Below are 19875 nucleotides of genomic sequence, written 5' to 3' on the forward strand. Positions count from 1 at the left end.
TAACGCTATTTTTCCACTTTACCCTACACCTAGTAGGTTAGCAGCGTGTTTGTTCACATATACATATTTAACCTCTAGATATAGGTGGCATAACATTATTACGGATGTGTATTCATTTGTGAGTCCCCTTGAACTGACTTCATAAGAACTGACTAGTTGTACCAAGGACGCCTTTTTACCGTTTATTGCAGGTTTGCATTGGGTGCTGGACATTATGTTTTATGGATATTCCTTAGTTCCATGTTATATATTATGTTCATTATACTTTTAATCATACTACTGTCTAACTCCTAAACTAGCATTTTACTACAGTTTTCCTCATGTCTCTTATTGTTTGCCTGCATACTGTACCTCTCAACTGTTAACTAAGATATTCAGATGGAGAGACTTAGCCATAATAGGCATGCACATTCAGATTGTTATTTATAATAGCCTGCAGACTGAGAGATACTAAAAACTGTATGACATGTATACGGTGCACATGTTTTATCTGTTGTGCAGGTTGCTGGGGTATCTTCTTGCTTTAAGATTCAAATGTTATGGTTATAGAGATGAAACATTTTAAACTGCTTTTGTTATCACAACTAAGGATCTCTTCTATATTTATAAGTTTGCTAGGAGCAATATTCTGTATAGCTTGTGACTGTTTTTATGGCTGTTTACAATTACCATACTTAAGCCTGTAATGTTCTGTACTTTCTTGCAATATAGTCCTATTTGTGGTTGTAAGGACATTCCTATAAATTCATAGCTACAAGACATACTCTGACCATAATCACATTTTCTTTTCCACCCATATAAGCCTGATGCTTTGACAAATGCAGAGACTGTTTGGTTGCTATCTAACCTTCCTAAATATATTATGAAACCTATTACGTTAACCTTTTACTGTAAGTTTCATCTGTAGGTAATGCCCTTTTAAAGGGGTTGCTTGCAGCTACATACTGCCCTGTTACAACACAACATTGGCAACTTTCTGTTAGTTATGAGCAAACTATTGTACTCCTCAATGTGTTATTAATAGTATGCTACTTCTCATTTATTGTATGCTTTGAAAGGTTGACTATTATTATGTTTAATGTTCATAGCCATCTGACATGTAACCGTTACAGCACTTATATTTGTGTATGAATGCTGACTATACCAGGCGCCAACAATTTTTTTTTTTTTTTTTTTTGCCGCAGATCCTGTAAAATTATAGCTAACCCCCCTCTATATAGTGCGTGCTAAAACCTACAGTTTAACTACCCCTATAGCCAAGATCACTAATCGATTTCTCATAGACCCCTCAGCAACAGCCGCCATCCCCGCAGAGACATAAAGATCACCCAGATTTTAATTGCACTACATTATAATTAATACAAAGGGTATTGAATAAATCATTTGACCAAGTTGAGACGGGCGAGTGAGCAACTTGTGGGAATAATTCATCTATACACATAAGAGTTGTGCCTGTTGTCTAGACATAGGGCCCGTGCCTGGGCGGCAGTGCATAACAGCCACAAGTTTGTAAAACAGCCGTATTCCCTATTCTTACTATAATGCCCTTCATGAAGTCTGTTAACCCTTGGTTTATGCTATGTTCTACAGTCTCCCACATATCACTGCAGGGATAGTACTTCCTGTAGAGGTTGGGATATCTATCAAGCCTGGTCTACCAATGTATATAATTCTTATGACTGGTCCTACTAGCTAATGTCACATAGTGAGGGAACTCTTGTCCCCGATTTCACTTAGTTACATCTAACTCCTCTTCTTACACCGCATTTCTCAATATGCCCTGTTGCACAACCAGAAGTATAACTATCTCACTATTAGCATATATAACGTATTATATCCCATTATATTGCATTTGCATAGCTTATCAGTATGTGTTTAAATTCTCCCAATTCATGCTTTTTATGACAAGGATAGTTCTATGTCCATTCCATTATGTTTCGGTGCTCCTAAATAAGGAGATAATGCTGAAAACATGAAAACCACCACCTCCCCCCCCCCCCAACAATAATGTATCCCTTACTATAGGGGAACTAACAAAGCGGTTTATCTCGTTTATACCGCACCTAAATTATAGCTCTTAATTGCTCCCTAAGTACCCAACCCTCCATAACATAATAGCAATACGTTTATATGCCCTGTCTTGATCAGCAGGACTGATCACTGTTACGTATCGCCTACGCATGCAACTTTAACATAGCTGGTAGTTAACTTTATGGAGGTGTTCCAATGTTTCATTATAAATCTATCTCTTAGTAAGGGGGCTCGACATTATATTACTCTAGAAAATAAAAAAAAATAAAAAAATGAGGTCGGTTTGAGGCCCAAATGTGGTCTCCCTTATCCTATATTAACCTTCAGCAGTTGTTTTATTTTGCTTATGTTTGAGGTTCTGGAGAGGCCTCTAGAGTTCATTAGAAGGTTCACATTTAAATTGGCAAATCACACCTGTAATCTAGTGTTGGTCACTAATGCTTGTTCTACTTCCTAGATTGTTTGTATACACTCAACATTATAATGTATTTGACATTCTTTGTAATGACTAATTGTGCATACTGTATTTTCTTCTTTTATTGTGATTTGCTTTTTGAAACCTCAATAAAAAAATATTAAAAAAAAAAAAAAAAAAAAAAAAAAAAAATCCGCCTCCCAGTTCTCTACTCCTGGGATATGGATAGCTAAAAGATGGCAAGAGTGAACCTCTGCCCATAGAATTATCTTTGAAACCTCCAACATTGCCAGGGGGCTTCTTGTCCCCCCCTGATGGTTGATATAGGCTACAGTTGTGATATTGTCCGACTGAAATCTGATGAACCTGACCTCCGCTAGCTGAGGCCAAGCCTGAAGAGCATTGAACATCGCTCTTAGTTCCAGAATGTTTATCGGAAGGAGGGCTTCCTCCTGAGTCCACGAACCCTGAGCCTTCAGGGAGTTCCAGACTGCGCCCCCGCCCAGAAGGCTGGCATCTGTCGTCACTATAGTCCATTCTGGCCTGCAGAAGCTCATTCCCCTTGACAGATGGACCCGAGATAGCCACCAGAGAAGAGAATCCCTGGTATCCTGATCCAGATTTAGCAGTGGGGACAAATCTGTGTAATCCCCATTCCACTGACTGAGCATGCAAATTTGCAGCGTTCTGAGATGTAGGCGGGCAAACGGAACTATGTCCATTGCCGCTACCATTAAGCTGATTGCTTCCATACACTGAGCCACTGACGGCTGAGAAGTGGAACAAAGAGCACGGCAGGAAGTTAGAAGTTTTGACAACCTGACTTCTGTCAGAAAAATCTTAATTTCTACTGAATCTATCAGAGTTCCTAGGAAGGAAACTCTTGTGAGAGGGGAGAGAGAACTCTTTTCTTCGTTCACCTTCCACCCGTGAGACCTCAGGAATGCCAGAACAATGTCCGTATGGGACTTGGCGATTTGAAAAGTCGACGCCTGTATCAGAATGTCGTCTAGGTAAGGAGCCACCGCTATGCCTCGTGGCCTTAGAACTGCCAGTAGGGACCCTAGAACCTTCGTAAAGATTCTTGGTGCCGTGGCTAACCCGAAGGGAAGAGCCACAAACTGGTAATGCCTGTCTAGGAAGGCAAACCTGAGAAACCGATGATGATCTCTGTGTATCGGAATGTGGAGATAAGCATCCTTTAGATCCACGGTAGTCATATATTGACCCTCCTGGATCATAGGTAGGATGGTCTTGAAGGATGGGACCCTGAGAAATTTGTTTAGGATCTTGAGATCCAAGATTGGTCTGAAAGTTCCCTCTTTTTTGGGAACTATGAACAGATTTGAATAGAATCCCTGCCCCTGTTCCTCCCTTGGAACTGGGTGGATCACTCCCATGACCAGAAGGCCTTGAACACAACGTAAGAATGCCTCTCTCTTTATCTGGCTTGCAGATAATTGTGAGAGATGAAATCTCCCCTTTGGAGACAAGGCTCTGAAATCCAGAAGATATCCCTGGGAAACAATCTCCAGAGCCCAGGGATCATGGACGTCTCTTGCCCAAGCCTGGGCGAAGAGAGAAAGTCTGCCCCAACTAGATCCGGTCCCGGATCAGGGGCTACTCCTTCATGCTGTCTTAGAGGCAGCAGCAGGTTTTTTGGCCTGCTTTCCCTTGTTCCAAGCCTGATTAGGTCTCCAGACTGGCTTGGACTGGGCAAAATTTCCTTCTTGTTTTGCAGCAGAGAAAGTTGAAGCTGCGCCACTCTTGAAGTTTCGAAAGGAACGAAAATTGGTCTGTTTGGTCCTTGATTTGTTGGACCTATCCTGGGGAAGGGCGTGGCCTTTTCCTCCAGTAATATCAGAAATGATCTCCTTCAATCCAGGCCCGAATAGGGTCTGCCCTTTGAAGGGGATGTTAAGAAGCTTAGACTTTGAAGTAACGTCAGCTGACCAGGATTTAAGCCATAGCACCCTACGCGCCTGAATGGCAAAACCTGAATTCTTAGCCGTTAGCTTTGTTAAATGAAAAACGGCGTCAGAAATAAATGAATTGGCTAACTTAAGAGCTCTAAGCCTGTCTAGGATATCATCCAACGGGGTCTCCACCTGTAGAGCCTCTTCAAGAAACTCGAACCAGAAAGCCGCTGCAGCAGTGACTGGGGCAATGCATGCAAGAGGCTGGAGAATAAAACCTTGTTGTATAAAGATTTTCTTAAGGAAACCCTCTAGTTTTTTATCCATTGGATCTAGGAAAACACAACTGTCCTCGACGGGAATAGTTGTACGTTTAGCTAGGGTAGAGACTGCTCCCTCCACCTTAGGGACCGTCTGCCACGAGTCCCGTGTAGCGGCATCTATGGGAAACATCTTTTTAAAAGCAGGAGGGGGAGAGAACGGTACACCTGGTCTATCCCATTCCTTCGTAATAATTTCTGAAAACCTCTTAGGGATTGGAAAAACATCAGTGTAAACAGGCACTGCAAAGTATTTGTCCATTTTACACAACTAAAACCTCCCTGAGCAACACGCGGAGGTAATTTAGTTTTGAATATGGCAGCTGAGAGTTGGTTTGTATAGCCTGTTGAAACAGTGTGTTGCACTGAGAAACGCGTTGCCGTTTTTATTATAATAAATTTTAATCCTTTTTTTAACTCTCCATCTGCTGCTGACTCATTATATTTGTCCTTGGTGAAATATTCCCTGGACTTTCTCCACACGTTGCATTGAACTTCTGGACCTGCTGGTTGATCCCCACTGACTCCCGCTCCATTGGCATATTCTAACCACTCCATTCTGGGTATCTCTGGACTCTCCCTGGTGAGACGAGGATTCCCATTGGTGATATCTTCTGCTGGTCTACCGGACGACGTGTGGTTCCGGACTGCTGGTACTGCACATCTGTGCTTTACTTTGTGTGAGTAGGATTTCACTTATCTTACCGCTCACCATTTAAAGTTGTTTATGATCTGCACTATGTGGCGCCCTCTATTCTGTTCCTCTTAGATTATCATTCTGAGAGACATGAGACTCAGCAAGAAGAAGTTTTATCTTTACATTTTAAAGTCTGTTCTAAACATGAGGAACAAAATTGCATAGGTAAAACAATTTTGACCTCAAGACACAATAAGCATTTATCCATAGGAGCAGACCCCTGTTCCATGTCCATGATAAAAAGAATACCAAATTAACTGGAATGACCGGAAAATAAAATGACAATGTCAGTTTAAAATTATTCTTTAATTTTTATTTCCTCAGAAAGATCTCTCATAGAATTGAAGTTTACTCGCTATCTTAAACAAAAAATAAAATGGTACTTTGACTGAGGTATCCTACCTGCCCCTTGATCTCAAGAGATAGGAAAACAGCTGCACAATCGATCGATAAACTATCAGACACTTAGAGGCAGCTTAAAATGGCGCTGCTCCGTTCAGGAACTCAGCCGGATGAAGGGGAGGGGTCATGAGATCGGCAGAAAATAAAATGTGCAGCAAAACGAAAAGTGCGCTTTTTTCAACATAACTGCCGAGTACATCTAGACAAAGATGACAAAGCTAGATAGAACAATCTTGCCCATAATAAAATAACGGTCCCAAAGTTTAAAAGTCTTGCTGAAAAAAAACTTATATAAACGGCCTCAGGGGAGACATCCCAAAACCATATTGAAATGAACCCCTTAGTCTTACACATATATCAAGTGCCTGCACACTGCCAAATAAAATCCTTCCTAAAGGATTAAATCTGTCCCAATAATTACTGCAGAAAACTCTTCAGTGCAAGTCTCTAACACCTAGAAGACAAAAGCACTTACCTACAATCTAGCTGTCTGGCAGGAAGACGCTCACCAGGCATAACAGGACACATACTCCTTACAGAGACCTGTGGAAAAAGAAAGAACAGAGTAACCAACTCTGACTTTCTGTGACTAGGGCAGCAAATATGTTAGGGAAACAAAGCAAGGACCACCTCACCACTTCCTAACTGCTTAAAAGCCACCACTATTCTTACTCAAGAGATTAACGTGGACACAGCTAAACCCAATATCTTCAGACATCAAACTTCACCTCCTCCATTGACAGAGGCAAAGAGAATGATTGGGGGTTATGGGTAAGGGAAGTGAAGTGAAACTTAACAGCTTTGCTGTGGTGCTCTTTGCTGCCTCCTGCTGGCCAGGAGTGAATATCCCACTAGTAATTGGAATGACGCTGTGGACTCTCCATGTCTTAGAAAAGAGACAGATGATTCATTACAACCTGGTTAATATCAAGCCACCGCATAGAAAAAGATAGAAGATTCAGAACAAACTACCTTAGAGCAGGAATCCCTTCGTATTCCGTCCATTTCTCTTTTAGGCATGATGTGTCTCTGTCCACAGTGAGGAAGAGTTGCTCAGTTAGAGACCACAGAGGTTTGATTTACAGCTTACTAGTTTGGGTTGGTGGGTGGTGAGTTGGAGTCTGTCTGGAGCTGCTCTGTGCAGGATTTTTAATTTACAACATTCCAGTACCAGTAATAAAACATAATTTATGCTTACCTGATAAATTTATTTCTCTTGTAGTGTAGTCAGTCCACGGGTCATCCATTACTTATGGGATTATATCTCTCCCCAACAGGAAGTTGCAAGAGGATCACCCAAGCAGAGCTGCTATATAGCTCCTCCCCTCACATGTCATATCCAGTCATTTGACCGAAACAAGACGAGAAAGGAGAAACCATAGGGTGCAGTGGTGACTGGAGTTTAATTAAAATTTAGGTCTGCCTTAAAAGACAGGGCGGGCCGTGGACTGACTACACTACAAGAGAAATAAAATTTATCAGGTAAGCATAAATTATGTTTTCTCTTGTTAAGTGTAGTCAGTCCACGGGTCATCCATTACTTATGGGATACCAATACCAAAGCTAAAGCACACGGATGATGGGAGGGACAAGGCAGGAACTTTAAACGGAAGGAACCACTGCCTGAAGCACCTTTCTCCCAAAAATAGCCTCCGAAGAAGCAAAAGTGTCAAATTTGTAAAATTTTGAAAAAGTGTGAAGTGAAGACCAAGTTGCAGCCTTGCAAATCTGTTCAACAGAGGCCTCATTTTTAAAGGCCCAGGTGGAAGCCACAGCTCTAGTGGAATGAGCTGTAATTCTTTCAGGAGGCTGCTGTCCAGCAGTCTCATAGGCTAAACGTATTATGCTACGAAGCCAAAAGGAGAGAGAGGTAGCCGAAGCCTTTTGACCTCTCCTCTGTCCCGAGTAAACAACAAACAGGGAAGAAGTTTGACGAAAATCTTTAGTTGCCTGTAAATAGAACTTCAGGGCACGGACTACGTCCAGATTATGCAAAAGTCGTTCCTTCTTTGAAGAAGGGTTAGGACATAATGATGGAACAACAATCTCTTGATTGATATTCCTGTTAGAAACCACCTTAGGTAAAAACCCAGGTTTAGTACGCAGAACTACCTTGTCTGAATGGAAAATCAGATAAGGAAAATCACAGTGTAGGGCAGATAACTCAGAGACTCTTCGAGCCGAGGAAATAGCCATCAAAAACAGAACTTTCCAAGATAACAGCTTAATATCAATGGAATGAAGGGGTTCAAACGGAACACCTTGAAGAACTTTAAGAACTAAGTTTAAGCTCCACGGCGGAGCAACAGTCTTAAACACAGGCTTAATCCTAGCCAAAGCCTGACAAAAAGCCTGAACGTCTGGAACATCTGCCAGACGTTTGTGTAACAGAATAGACAGAGCAGAAATCTGTCCCTTTAATGAACTAGCAGATAAACCCTTTTCTAAACCCTCTTGTAGAAAGGACAAAATCCTAGGAATCCTAACTTTACTCCATGAGTAACGCTTGGATTCACACCAATATAAGTATTTACGCCATATTTTATGGTAAATTTTTCTGGTAACAGGTTTCCGAGCCTGTATTAAGGTATCAATAACCGACTCCGAGAAGCCACGCTTTGATAGAATCAAGCGTTCAATCTCCATGCAGTCAGCCTCAGAGAAATTAGATCTGGATGGTTGAAAGGACCCTGAATTAGAAGGTCCTGTCTCAGAGGTAGAGACCATGGTGGACAGGACGACATGCCCACTAGATCTGCATACCAGGTCCTGCGTGGCCACGCAGGTGCTATCAGAATCACTGATGCTCTCTCCTGTTTGTGAATTAGTTGAGCAAAGACCTCCGGATGAAGTTCCCACTCCCCCGGATGAAAAGTCTGACGACTTAGGAAGTCCGCCTCCCAGTTCTCCACGCCTGGGATATAGATCGCCGACAGGTGGCAAGAGCTGGACTCTGCCCAGCGAATTATCTTTGATACTTCCAACATCGCTAGGGAACTCCTGGTTCCCCCTTGATGGTTGATGTAAGCCACAGTCGTGATATTGTCCGACTGAAATCTGATGAACCTCAGTGTTGCCAACTGAGGCCAAGCTAGAAGAGCATTGAATATCGCTCTTAATTCCAGAATATTTATTGGGAGGAGTTTCTCCTCCTGAGTCCACGATCCCTGAGCCTTCAGGGAGTTCCAGACTGCGCCCCAACCTAGAAGGCTGGCATCTGTTATTACAATCGTCCAATCTGGCCTGCGAAAGGTCATCCCTTTGGACAGATGGAGTCGAGAAAGCCACCAGTGAAGAGAATCCCTGGTCTCTTGATCCAGATTTATTAGAGGGGACAAATCTGAGTAATCCCCATTCCACTGACTGAGCATGCATAATTGCAGCGGTCTGAGATGCAGGCGCGCAAATGGTACTATGTCCATTGCTGCTACCATTAAGCTGATTACTTCCATGCACTGGGCTACTGACGGGTGTGGAATGGAATGAAGGGCACGGCAAGCATTTAGAAGTTTTGATAACCTGGCCTCCGTCAGATAAATTTTCATCTCTACAGAATCTATAAGAGTCCCTAAGAAGGGAACCCTTGTGAGTGGTAATAGAGAACTCTTTTCCACGTTCACCTTCCACCCATGCGACCTCAGAAATGCCAGAACTATCTCTGTATGAGACTTGGCAGTTTGAAAACTTGACGCTTGTATCAGAATGTCGTCTAGGTACGGAGCCACCGCTATGCCTCGCGGTCTTAGTACCGCCAGAAGTGAGCCCAGAACCTTTGTAAAGATTCTTGGGGCCGTAGCTAACCCAGAAGGGAAGAGCTACAAACTGGTAATGCCTGTCTAGGAAGGCAAATCTTAGATACCGATAATGATCCTTGTGAATCGGTATGTGAAGGTAGGCATCCTTTAAGTCCACTGTGGTCATGTACTGACCCTCTTGGATCATGGGTAGGATGGTTCGAATAGTTTCCATTTTGAATGATGGAACTCTTAGGAACTTGTTTAGGATCTTTAAGTCCAAGATTGGTCTGAAGGTTCCCTCTTTCTTGGGAACCACAAACAGATTTGAATAAAATCCTTGCCCTTGTTCCGACTGCGGAACTGGGTGGATCACCCCCATTAATAAGAGGTCTTGTACACAGCGTAGAAACGCCTCTTTCTTTATTTGGTTTGCTGATAACCTTGAAAGATGAAATCTCCCTTGTGGAGGAGAAGCTTTGAAGTCCAGAAGATATCCCTGAGATATGATCTCCAACGCCCAGGGATCCTGGACATCTCTTGCCCAAGCTTGGGCAAAGAGAGAAAGTCTGCCCCCCACTAGATCCGTTTCCGGACAGGGGGCCCTTACTTCATGCTGTCTTAGGGGCAGCAGCAGGTTTTCTGGCCTGCTTGCCCTTGTTCCAAGACTGGTTGCCTTTCCAACCCTGTCTAACGAGTAGCAGTCCCTTCCTGTTTTGGGGCGGAGGAAGTTGATGCTGCTCCTGCCTTGAAATTACGAAAGGCACGAAAATTAGACTGTTTGGACTTTGATTTGGCCCTGTCCTGAGGAAGGGAGTGACCCTTACCTCCAGTAATGTCAGCAATAATTTCTTTCAAGCCAGGCCCGAATAAGGTTTGCCCTTTGAAAGGAATATTAAGCAATTTAGATTTAGAAGTTACATCTGCTGACCAGGATTTAAGCCATAGCGCTCTGCGCGCCCGGATGGCGAATCCGGAGTTCTTAGCCGTTAGTTTGGTTAAATGCACCACGGCATCCGAAACAAATGCATTAGCTAGCTTAAGGGCTTTAAGCTTGTTCATAATCTCATCCAATGGAGCTGTGCGAATAGCCTCTTCCAGAGACTCAAACCAGAATGCCGCCGCAGCAGTGACGGGCGCAATGCATGCAAGGGGCTGTAATATAAAACCTTGTTGAACAAACATTTTCTTAAGGTAACCTAATTTTTTATCCATTGGATCTGAGAAAGCACAACTATCCTCCACCGGGATAGTGGTACGCTTGGCTAAAGTAGAAACTGCTCCCTCCACCTTAGGGACCGTCTGCCATAAGTCTCGTGTGGTGGCGTCTATTGGGAACATTTTTCTAAATATCGGAGGAGGGGAAAAAGGCACACCGGGTCTATCCCACTCCTTGCTAATAATCTCTGTAAGCCTTTTAGGTATAGGAAAAACGTCAGTACACACCGGTACCGCATAGTATTTATCCAGCCTACATAATTTCTCTGGGATTGCCACCGTGTCGCAATCATTCAGAGCCGCTAACACCTCCCCTAGCAATACACGGAGGTTCTCAAGCTTAAATTTAAAATTTGAAATTTCTGAATCCGGTCTCCCCGGATCAGATCCGTCACCCACAGAATGAAGCTCTCCGTCCTCATGTTCTGCAAATTGTGACGCAGTATCTGACATGGCTCTTGTGTCATCGGCGCGCTCTGTCCTAAACCCAGAGCTATCGCGCTTGCCTCTTAACTCAGGCAAATTAGATAATACTTCTTTCATAACATTAGCCATATCATGCAAAGTGATTTGTAAGGGCCTTGATGTACTTGGCGCCACAATCTCACGCACCTCCTGAGCGGGAGGCGAAGGTACTGACACGTGAGGAGAGTTAGACGGCATAACTTCCCCCTCGATGTCTGGTGATAATTTCTTTACCGGTAAAGACTGACTTTTATTTAAAGTAACATCAATACAATTGGTACACAAATTTCTATTGAGCTCCACATTGGCTTTTAAACATAATGAACAAGTAGATTCATCTGTATCAGACATGTTTAACAGACTAGCAATGAAGGCTAGCAAGCTTGGAAAAAAACTGTCAGTGAATTTACAAGCAATATGAAAAAACGCAGCAGCGCTTTTAAAAACACAAAAAAAAACTGTCACAGTTGAAATAACAATGAACTAATTCAGTTATAGCCAACAATTTTAACAATAAATGTATGAATTTAGCAGAGGATTGCACCCACTAGCAAACGGATGATTAACCCCTCAATACCCACAACCGGATAATCAATTTTAGATTTAACGTTTTTCTCACAGTCAAACACACTGTCACAGGTCTGCTGTGACGGATTACCTCCCTCAAAATTGAATTTTGAAGACCCCTGAGCTCTCTGGAGACGTCCTGGATCAAGGAGGAAAAGGCAGGAAGACTGTGCTAGAATTTTATCTGCGCAACAAGGCGCTAAAAAAGGCCCCTCCCACTCATATTACAACAGTGGGAGACCTGTTACAACGGTTTCTATGCAGAAATAAACGTTAGCCATGTGGAAAAAAAATCATGCCCAAAAAGATTTATCACCAAAGTACCTCACAAAACGAATAACATGCCAGTAAACGTTTTAAAAACAACTTTTCCAGTGTTATGTAAAGTTATCACTAAGCCTGCTACCAGTCGCTTCTACTGCAGTTAAGGCCTATACATTTATTTCAGTATTAACAGTATTTTCTCAGTCAAATTCTAGTCCCTAGAAAATAACTCAACTGTGCATACATTTAACAGCCTGATACCAGTCGCTACTACTGCATTAAAGGCTGTACTTACATCATATGGGTAACGGCAGTGTTTTCTTAGTCAATTCCATTCCTAGAAAATATTTTACTGCACATACCTCATTTGCGGAGGACCCCGCATGCTATTCCCCTTTCTGAAGTTACCCCTCCTCAGAATGCGCGAGAACAGCCAGTGGATCTTAGTTACGTCTGCTAAGATCATAGAAAACGCAGGCAGATCTTCTTCTTCTAAATACTGCCTGAGAGAAAAAACAGCACACTCCGGTGCCATTTTAAAATAACAAACTTTTGATTGAAGTATTAAGTAAAAAACTCCTGTCTCCTCTCACAACCTCCTTTGTTGAGACTTGCAAGAGAATGACTGGATATGACATGTGAGGGGAGGAGCTATATAGCAGCTCTGCTTGGGTGATCCTCTTGCAACTTCCTGTTGGGGAGAGATATAATCCCATAAGTAATGGATGACCCGTGGACTGACTACACTTAACAAGAGAAAGCTGATTTTTGTGTGTGATCTAATAATGCTAAAAATGAAATTTATGTTTACCTGATAAATTTGTTTCTTTTACGATATGACGAGTCCATGGATTTCATCCTTACTTGTGGGATATCGCCTCCTGGTCAGCAGGAGGAGGCAAAGAGCACCACAGCAGAGCTGTATATATAGCTCCTCCCTTCCCTCCCACTCCAGTCATTCGACCGAAGTTAGGAAGAGAAAGGAAAAGCCAAGGTGCAGAGGTGACTGAAGTTAAACAAAATTAAAGACCTGTCTTAGAAAAAAACAGGGTGGGCCGTGGACTCATCGTATCGTAAAAGAAACAAATTTATCAGGTAAGCATAAATTTAATTTTCTTTTACAAGATACGATGAGTCCACAGATTTCATCCTTACTTGTGGGATACAATACCAAAGCTATAGTACAAGGAAGAAAAGGGAGGGACAAGACAGGGAACCTAAACAGAAGGCACCACTGCTTGAAGAACTTTCCTCCCAAAAACAGCCTCAGACGAGGCAAAAGTATCGAATTTGTAAAATTTGGAATAAGTGTGAAGAGAAGACCAAGTTGCAGCTTTGCAAATCTGTTCGACAGATGCATCATTTTTGAATGCCCATGAGGAAGCCACAGCCCTAGTAGAATGAGCCGTAATTCGTTCAGGAGGCTGCAGTCCAACAGTCTCATATGCAAACCAGATGATACTCTTCAGCCAAAACGAAAGAGAGGTAGCCGTAGCCTTCTGACCCCTACGCTTCTCAGAAAACACAATAAACAGGGAAGACGATTGACGAAAATCCTTAGTGGCCTGTAAGTAAAACTTTAAAGCACGGACCACGTCCAAATTATGTAACAGCCGATCCTTCTTAGAAAAAGGGTTAGGACACAAGGAAGGAACAACAATTTCCTGATTAATATTTTTATTAGAAACAACCTTAGGAAGAAAACCAGGTTTGGTACGTAACACCACCTTATCAGACTGGAAAATAAGATAAGAAGAATCACATTGTAATGCCGAAAGCTCAGAAACTCTGCGAGCAGAAGAAATAGCAACCAAAAATAAAACCTTCCAAGATAACTTAATATCTATGGAATGCATAGGTTCAAACGGAACCCCTTGAAGAACATTAAGAACTAACTTCAAACTCCAAGGAGGAGCAATTGGTCTAAACACAGGCCTGATTCTAGTCAAAGCCAGACAAAAAGATTGAACATCTGGAACATCTGCCAGACGCTTGTGTAGTAAAATAGACAGAGCAGAAATCTGTCCCTTTAAGGAACTTGCTGACAATCCTTTCTCCAATCCTTCTTGGAGAAAAGACAAAATCCTGGGAATCCTAACCCTACTCCATGAGTAGCCCTTGGATTCGCACCAATAAAGATATTTACGCCATATCTTATGGTAAATCTTTCTAGTAACAGGCTTACGTGCATGAATCAAGGTATCTATGAACGAATCAGAAAACCCTTGTTGAGATAAAATCAAGCGTTCAATCTCCAAGCAGTTAGCTGCAGAGAAACTAGATTCGGATAATGGAAGGGTCCCTGAATGAGGTCTCAAGGTGGCTGAGATGACATGTCCACCAGATCGGCATACCAAGTCCTGCGAGGCCACGCAGGCGCGTTTAGGATAACTTATGCCCTCGCCTGTTTGACTCTAGCAATCACCCGGGGAAGGAGAACAAATGGAGGGAACACATAAGCTAGGCTGAAAGACCGAGGAACTGCCAAGGCATCTATCAGCTCGGCCTGGGGATCCCTGGACCCATCTCGGAAGCTTGGCATTCTGACGAGATGCCATAAGATCCAACTCCGGCCTGCCCCACTTGAGAATCAGGTTGGCAAATACCTCCGGATGGAGTTCCCATTTCCCCAGATGAAAAGTCTGTCTGCTCAGAAAATCCGCTTTCCAGTTTTCCACTCCTGGGATGTAGATTGCCGACAGATAACAAGAGTAAGCCTACGCACACTGAATTATCTTGGCTACTTCTGTCATCGCTAAGGAACTTCTTGTTCCTCCCTGATGATTGATGTAGGCTACAGTCGTGATGTTGTCCGACGGGAATCTGATGAATTTGGCCGAAGCCAACTGAGGCCAAGCCTGAAGCGCATTGAATATTGCTCTCAACTCCAGGATATTGATGGGAAGTAGAGACTCCGATCGAGTCCACACACCATGAGCCCTCAGGGAGTTCCAGACTGCTCCCCAACCTATCAGGCTGGCGTCCGTTGTCACCATCACCCATGAAGGTCTGCGGAAGCATGTCCCTTGGGACAGATGATCCGGCGACAACCACCATAGAAGAGAGTCCCTTGTCTCGTGATCTAGATCTATTTGAGGAGACAAATTTGCATAATCTCCATTCCATTGTCTGAGCATGTTCAGCTGTAGAGGTCTGAGATGAAAACGAGCAAACGGAATGATGTCCATTGCCACTACCATCAATCCAATTGCCTCCATGCACTGAGCCACTGACGGCCGAGGATTGGACTGAAGGGTTCGGCAGGTATTCAGAATCTTTAACTTTCTGACGTCCGTCAAAAAGATCTTCATGGACAGAGAGTCAATTAGAGTTCCCAAGAAAGGAACCCTGGTCTGTGGAACCATCAAACTCTTTTCTAGATTCACTTTCCACCCGTGAGTCCTTAGAAAGGACAAAACAATGTCGGTATGAGACTTGTTAGCTGATAAGACGACGCCTGGATCAGAATATCGTCCAGATAAGGCGCCACTGTAATGCCCCGCGGCCTGAGAACCACTAGCAGAGACCCCAGAACCTTCGTGAAAATTCTGGGCGCCGTGGCCAGACCAAAAGGAAGAGCCACTAACTGAAAATGTTTGTCCAGAAAGGCAAAACGGAGGAACTTGTGATGATCTTTGTGGATAGGAACATGAAGATATGCATCCTTTAGATCCATGGTAGTCATAAATTGACCCTCCTGGATCAATGGAAGAATGGTACGAATAGTTTCCATCTTGAAAGATGGAACCCTGAGAAACATTTTTGAGATCTAAAATGGGTCAGAACGTTCCCTCCTTTTTGGGAACTACAAACAGATTTGAATAAAATCCCTGTCCCTGTGTTGGAACGGGACATATTACTCCCATGGAAAAAGAGGTCTCCTACACAACGTAAGAACGCCTCTATTTTTATCTGGTCTACAGATAATCGAGAAAGAAGAAACCTTCCTCTGGGGGGAGAATTTCTGAACTCCAGCTGATAACTCTGAGACACAATTTCTAGTGTCCAGGGATCCTGAACATCTCTTATCCAAGCCTAATAATTCCCTTCCTGTTTAGCAGAAGAGGAAGAGGGAACTGCCTTGAAATTTCGAAAGGAACGAAAATTACTCTGTCGCCCAATCTGTTTGGACTTTTTATCCCGAGGGAGGAGATGACCCTTGCCTCCCGTTATGTCAGAAATAATTTCCTTCAAGTCAGGCCCGAACAGGGTCTTCCCCTTGTAAGGAATAGCCAAAAGCTTAGACACATCCGCAGACCAAGACTTCAACCATAAAGCCCTGCGTACTAAGATGGCAAAGCCTGAACTCTTAGCCGCCAATTTAGTGATCTGCAGAGAAGCATCCGTAATAAACAAAATTAGCTAACTTAAGAGCTTTAATCCGATCCTGTATCTCCTCCGGAGGAGTCTCCATCTTAAGAGACTCTTCCAGGGCATCGAACCAATAAGCGGCCGCGGTGGTAACTAACAATACAGGCCAACGGCTGCAAAATGAATCCCTGGTGAACATACATCTTCTTAAGGAGACCCTCCAACTTCTTATCCTTGGGGTCCTTAAAAGCACAACTATACTCAATAGGGATAGTAGTCCGTTTGGCAAGGGTAGATATGGCTCCCTCAACCTTGGGAACCGTCTGCCAAGAATCCCTAATAGCGTCAGTTATAGGGTACATTTTCTTAAAAATAGGAGAAGGGGAGAATGGAATACCTGGCCTCTCCCACTCTTTAGCAAGGATCTCCGAAGTTCTCTTAGGAACTGGAAAAACATCAGAGTAAGAAGGAACTTCCAAATATTTGTCTAACTTACTCAATTTTTCTGGAGGGACCACTATTGAGTCACAATCATCCAGAGTAACCAACACCTCCCTTAGTAATAGGCAAAGGTGTTCAAGCTTAAACCTGAAAGATACTTCAGAGTCAGTCATGGGCAAGGCGCTCCCAGAATCAGAGAGTTCACCCTCAGACAGGACCTCCGTGTCCTCCCGTTCACTGCGGACGCGGACATCCTCAATTGCCATCAGAGAATCAGAGGCTGAATTGACCACACAATGGTCTCTTCTTGAACGCTTGCCGTGTGATATATTTGGAAAATTAGATAACGCATCAGAAAGAGTAGAAGACATCACTGCAGCAATGTCTTAATGTAAATGCGTCAGGAACTGGCAAAATACCTGGCACCGCTTGAGCGGGAGTTAAAGGCTGTGACGCTTGGGGAGAAAGCTGCAGCATACTCTGCATCTCATCTGTAGACTCTTGAGAAGCATCCGCTTTAGGCAATGATGTATCAAAAAAAATATGGGCTTTATAGTGTAAAGCCCTCTGAACACATGAAGGGCAAAAAGGAACAGGAGGTTCCACAGGGGCATTCAAACAAATAGAACATGGAACAGTTTGAATTACATCTGAATCCATTATTTGACAGAGAAACATAAACAACAACTTGTCTCTTTAAAATAAAATATTTTTTAACTGAAAGAGAAAAACTAACTGTCAGTACCCAGATACACCGGATGGAACTCACTGACACAATAATAGTAGGGAAAATGCTTGTTACTAGCAAAGGGCAATAATTTTGAAAGACTTCAGACACCCATGAAAAATACTGGCACCTCGCCTCAGCAGCTCTGATCGACTAACAGTCAAATCCACCTCTAAATTCAGGTCCGGATCAGTACTATGACGCTGCAAACCGCTTGCTTCTAAACCATGCGGTTGTAGCGTTTCACTATCATTACATAACAGCAACTTCCAGAAGTGAGTGCTGCACGGAATAACTACAGCCCCAGCACGCCAAGAAAGTTCCGCCTATCGTGGGCGTGATCTAAGCCCATAGTAATCAGTGATACTGCCATATTGTCAGACCGGGCAAGAATGTAAATGAAGCCCACGAGGTTGTGACGTCTCCGCAATAGGAAACACAGAAATTAGCCCTATAATGTGAACCGGATGGCTCCGGCAATAAAAAAGGCACATAACATCCCCAGCGTCCGCCAAAAAAAACAAACTTGAGGCATACACATCAATAACCATGAGCCCTATAATCGTGTCATCTTTAAGTAACACACAGCTTTAGGGAGAGTAACATATCAGTGTGGGCGCTACCTAACCCTAAGAGCACCCACACTCTGTAGACAAGGAGCCCTGTGAGAGCCCATGATCTGTCCAGCAGAACAAAAACGTACAGCCATATCTGAGATTTTTTGCACCCAGAAAAAGTAAGGCTGCACTTACCTCAATGCTGAGTAACAGCATAAAAACGTCCCACAGTGTCAAGAGGTCTTCTCCCTCCAGCAGCTCTGTGGACACAGAAGGGCCTTAATTACTATATGCTAAGACCATAATCCAGAAGGGCAGCACAAGTATGGGAGGCGCAGTGAGGCTAAAACCCCACCAGTTCCCACTGCTCTAAAGCCACCTGTAGCTCTACTCAAGAGGCTGACAAGGAATACGGCTACACCCTATAGTAAAATAGTACACTTTGGCACCATTTTAAAAATAATAAACTCTTGACTGAAGAATCTAAACTAACACCTCACTTTACCTCTTCCTATCACTAACACAGGCAAAGAGAATGACTGGAGTGGGAGGGAAAAGAGGAGATAGAGATATATATATATATATATAAATATAAATAAAACACACATATATATATATATATATATATATATATATATACACACACACTCCTAATAGGAAGGCGGATTTGTCATCGATATGCTAATAAAGCAGCAGATGAGGGCGGAGGATCGGCGTTATGTTTACCATAACGCAAAGATAAGTATTTTAAAAAATAAGCATCTTTGTAAACTTTATTGAATTAAAGTACCCCGGTTTAAGAGTATTATGTGATACTGAGCTTTTACTCGTTCCATAAGCCAGGATCACATGGGCTCATTTAATATCATTGGTCTGGGACAATAAGAATTAGAGCTATGCTGAACTACAGGCTGGCTGACGTAACAGAGAATGCAAAGTACGAGCAGCACAATCAAAACTAATAAAAACTAAAATGTATCCAAACTATTGAAGGGACTATTATTTTAATGGTTTGAATACATTTTAATTAGATGGTTTGCTACTGCTGTTCATACTTTGTATTTTTTGTTGACAGAGTCAATGGAAATCTCTGTACCTGGCATGGACCAAACAATTTACCTCAACGGAACAGAGCGATCAGTAAGATCCAGCTAAGAAGTAATGGTAGAATCCTTGCAGTTTACATGAATGGAAAAGACAGAGTTGTGTATACAAGAGAAATAATTAATCCAGTAGTATGAGAATTATAAAAGGAGAAATGTTAAATAAAACAGGAGAAGAAAGCAGGCAGGAATAGTAAAGCTGTTTCTCTTAAGCAGTTTGTATGCAGTTGTGATAACTTGCCATAGAACAAGCTATTAAGCTGGTAGAGCACTTTTCTATGCAATGTCTGCCTTTTTTAAGTTATGGCTTGATATAGTAGTAACAAATTACAATACTACATTATGTGTAGTCATATAATATGTGAGAGATTTAATTACAGTTTATACATTGCACACTCTTTCATAGCAATTTACTTTAAAAAAAAAAAAAAAAAAATACTTGTGGCTTGGACTAGGGTTGCTAAATACAAGGGAGAAAAAAAAACAAAAAAACACCCACATACCAGATTTGTAGTTATCCCCTTTGCAACCTTCAGATTCTTTAAAGCCAGTGCTTTTCAGAGACTCCAAACCTTTTGATTCCAGCTGTAAGCAAAAAAAAAATCAGAAAAGGTATTTATGAAATCATAAGCAAGAAATGCAAATGATGTTGTTTATATTGAGCATTTTTTTAAGTAAAATGTAAACAAGAGAGGTTATTTTTCTGA

General features: G+C 42.5%; 1 protein-coding gene across 1 annotated transcript in view; it reads right to left on the reverse strand.

Moving 5' to 3' along the window:
- Nucleotides 1–19875, reverse strand: part of HSF2 (heat shock transcription factor 2) — a 96686-nt gene that overhangs the window by 14554 nt on the left and 62257 nt on the right. The window contains exon 11 of the mRNA XM_053710782.1: nt 19672–19753. Within this exon, the coding sequence (XP_053566757.1) occupies nt 19672–19753 (82 nt within the window). The remainder of the gene's footprint in view (nt 1–19671; nt 19754–19875) is intronic.

Source organism: Bombina bombina, chromosome 4, assembly GCF_027579735.1.
Source record: "Bombina bombina isolate aBomBom1 chromosome 4, aBomBom1.pri, whole genome shotgun sequence".
Classification (NCBI taxonomy): Eukaryota; Metazoa; Chordata; class Amphibia; order Anura; family Bombinatoridae; genus Bombina; species Bombina bombina.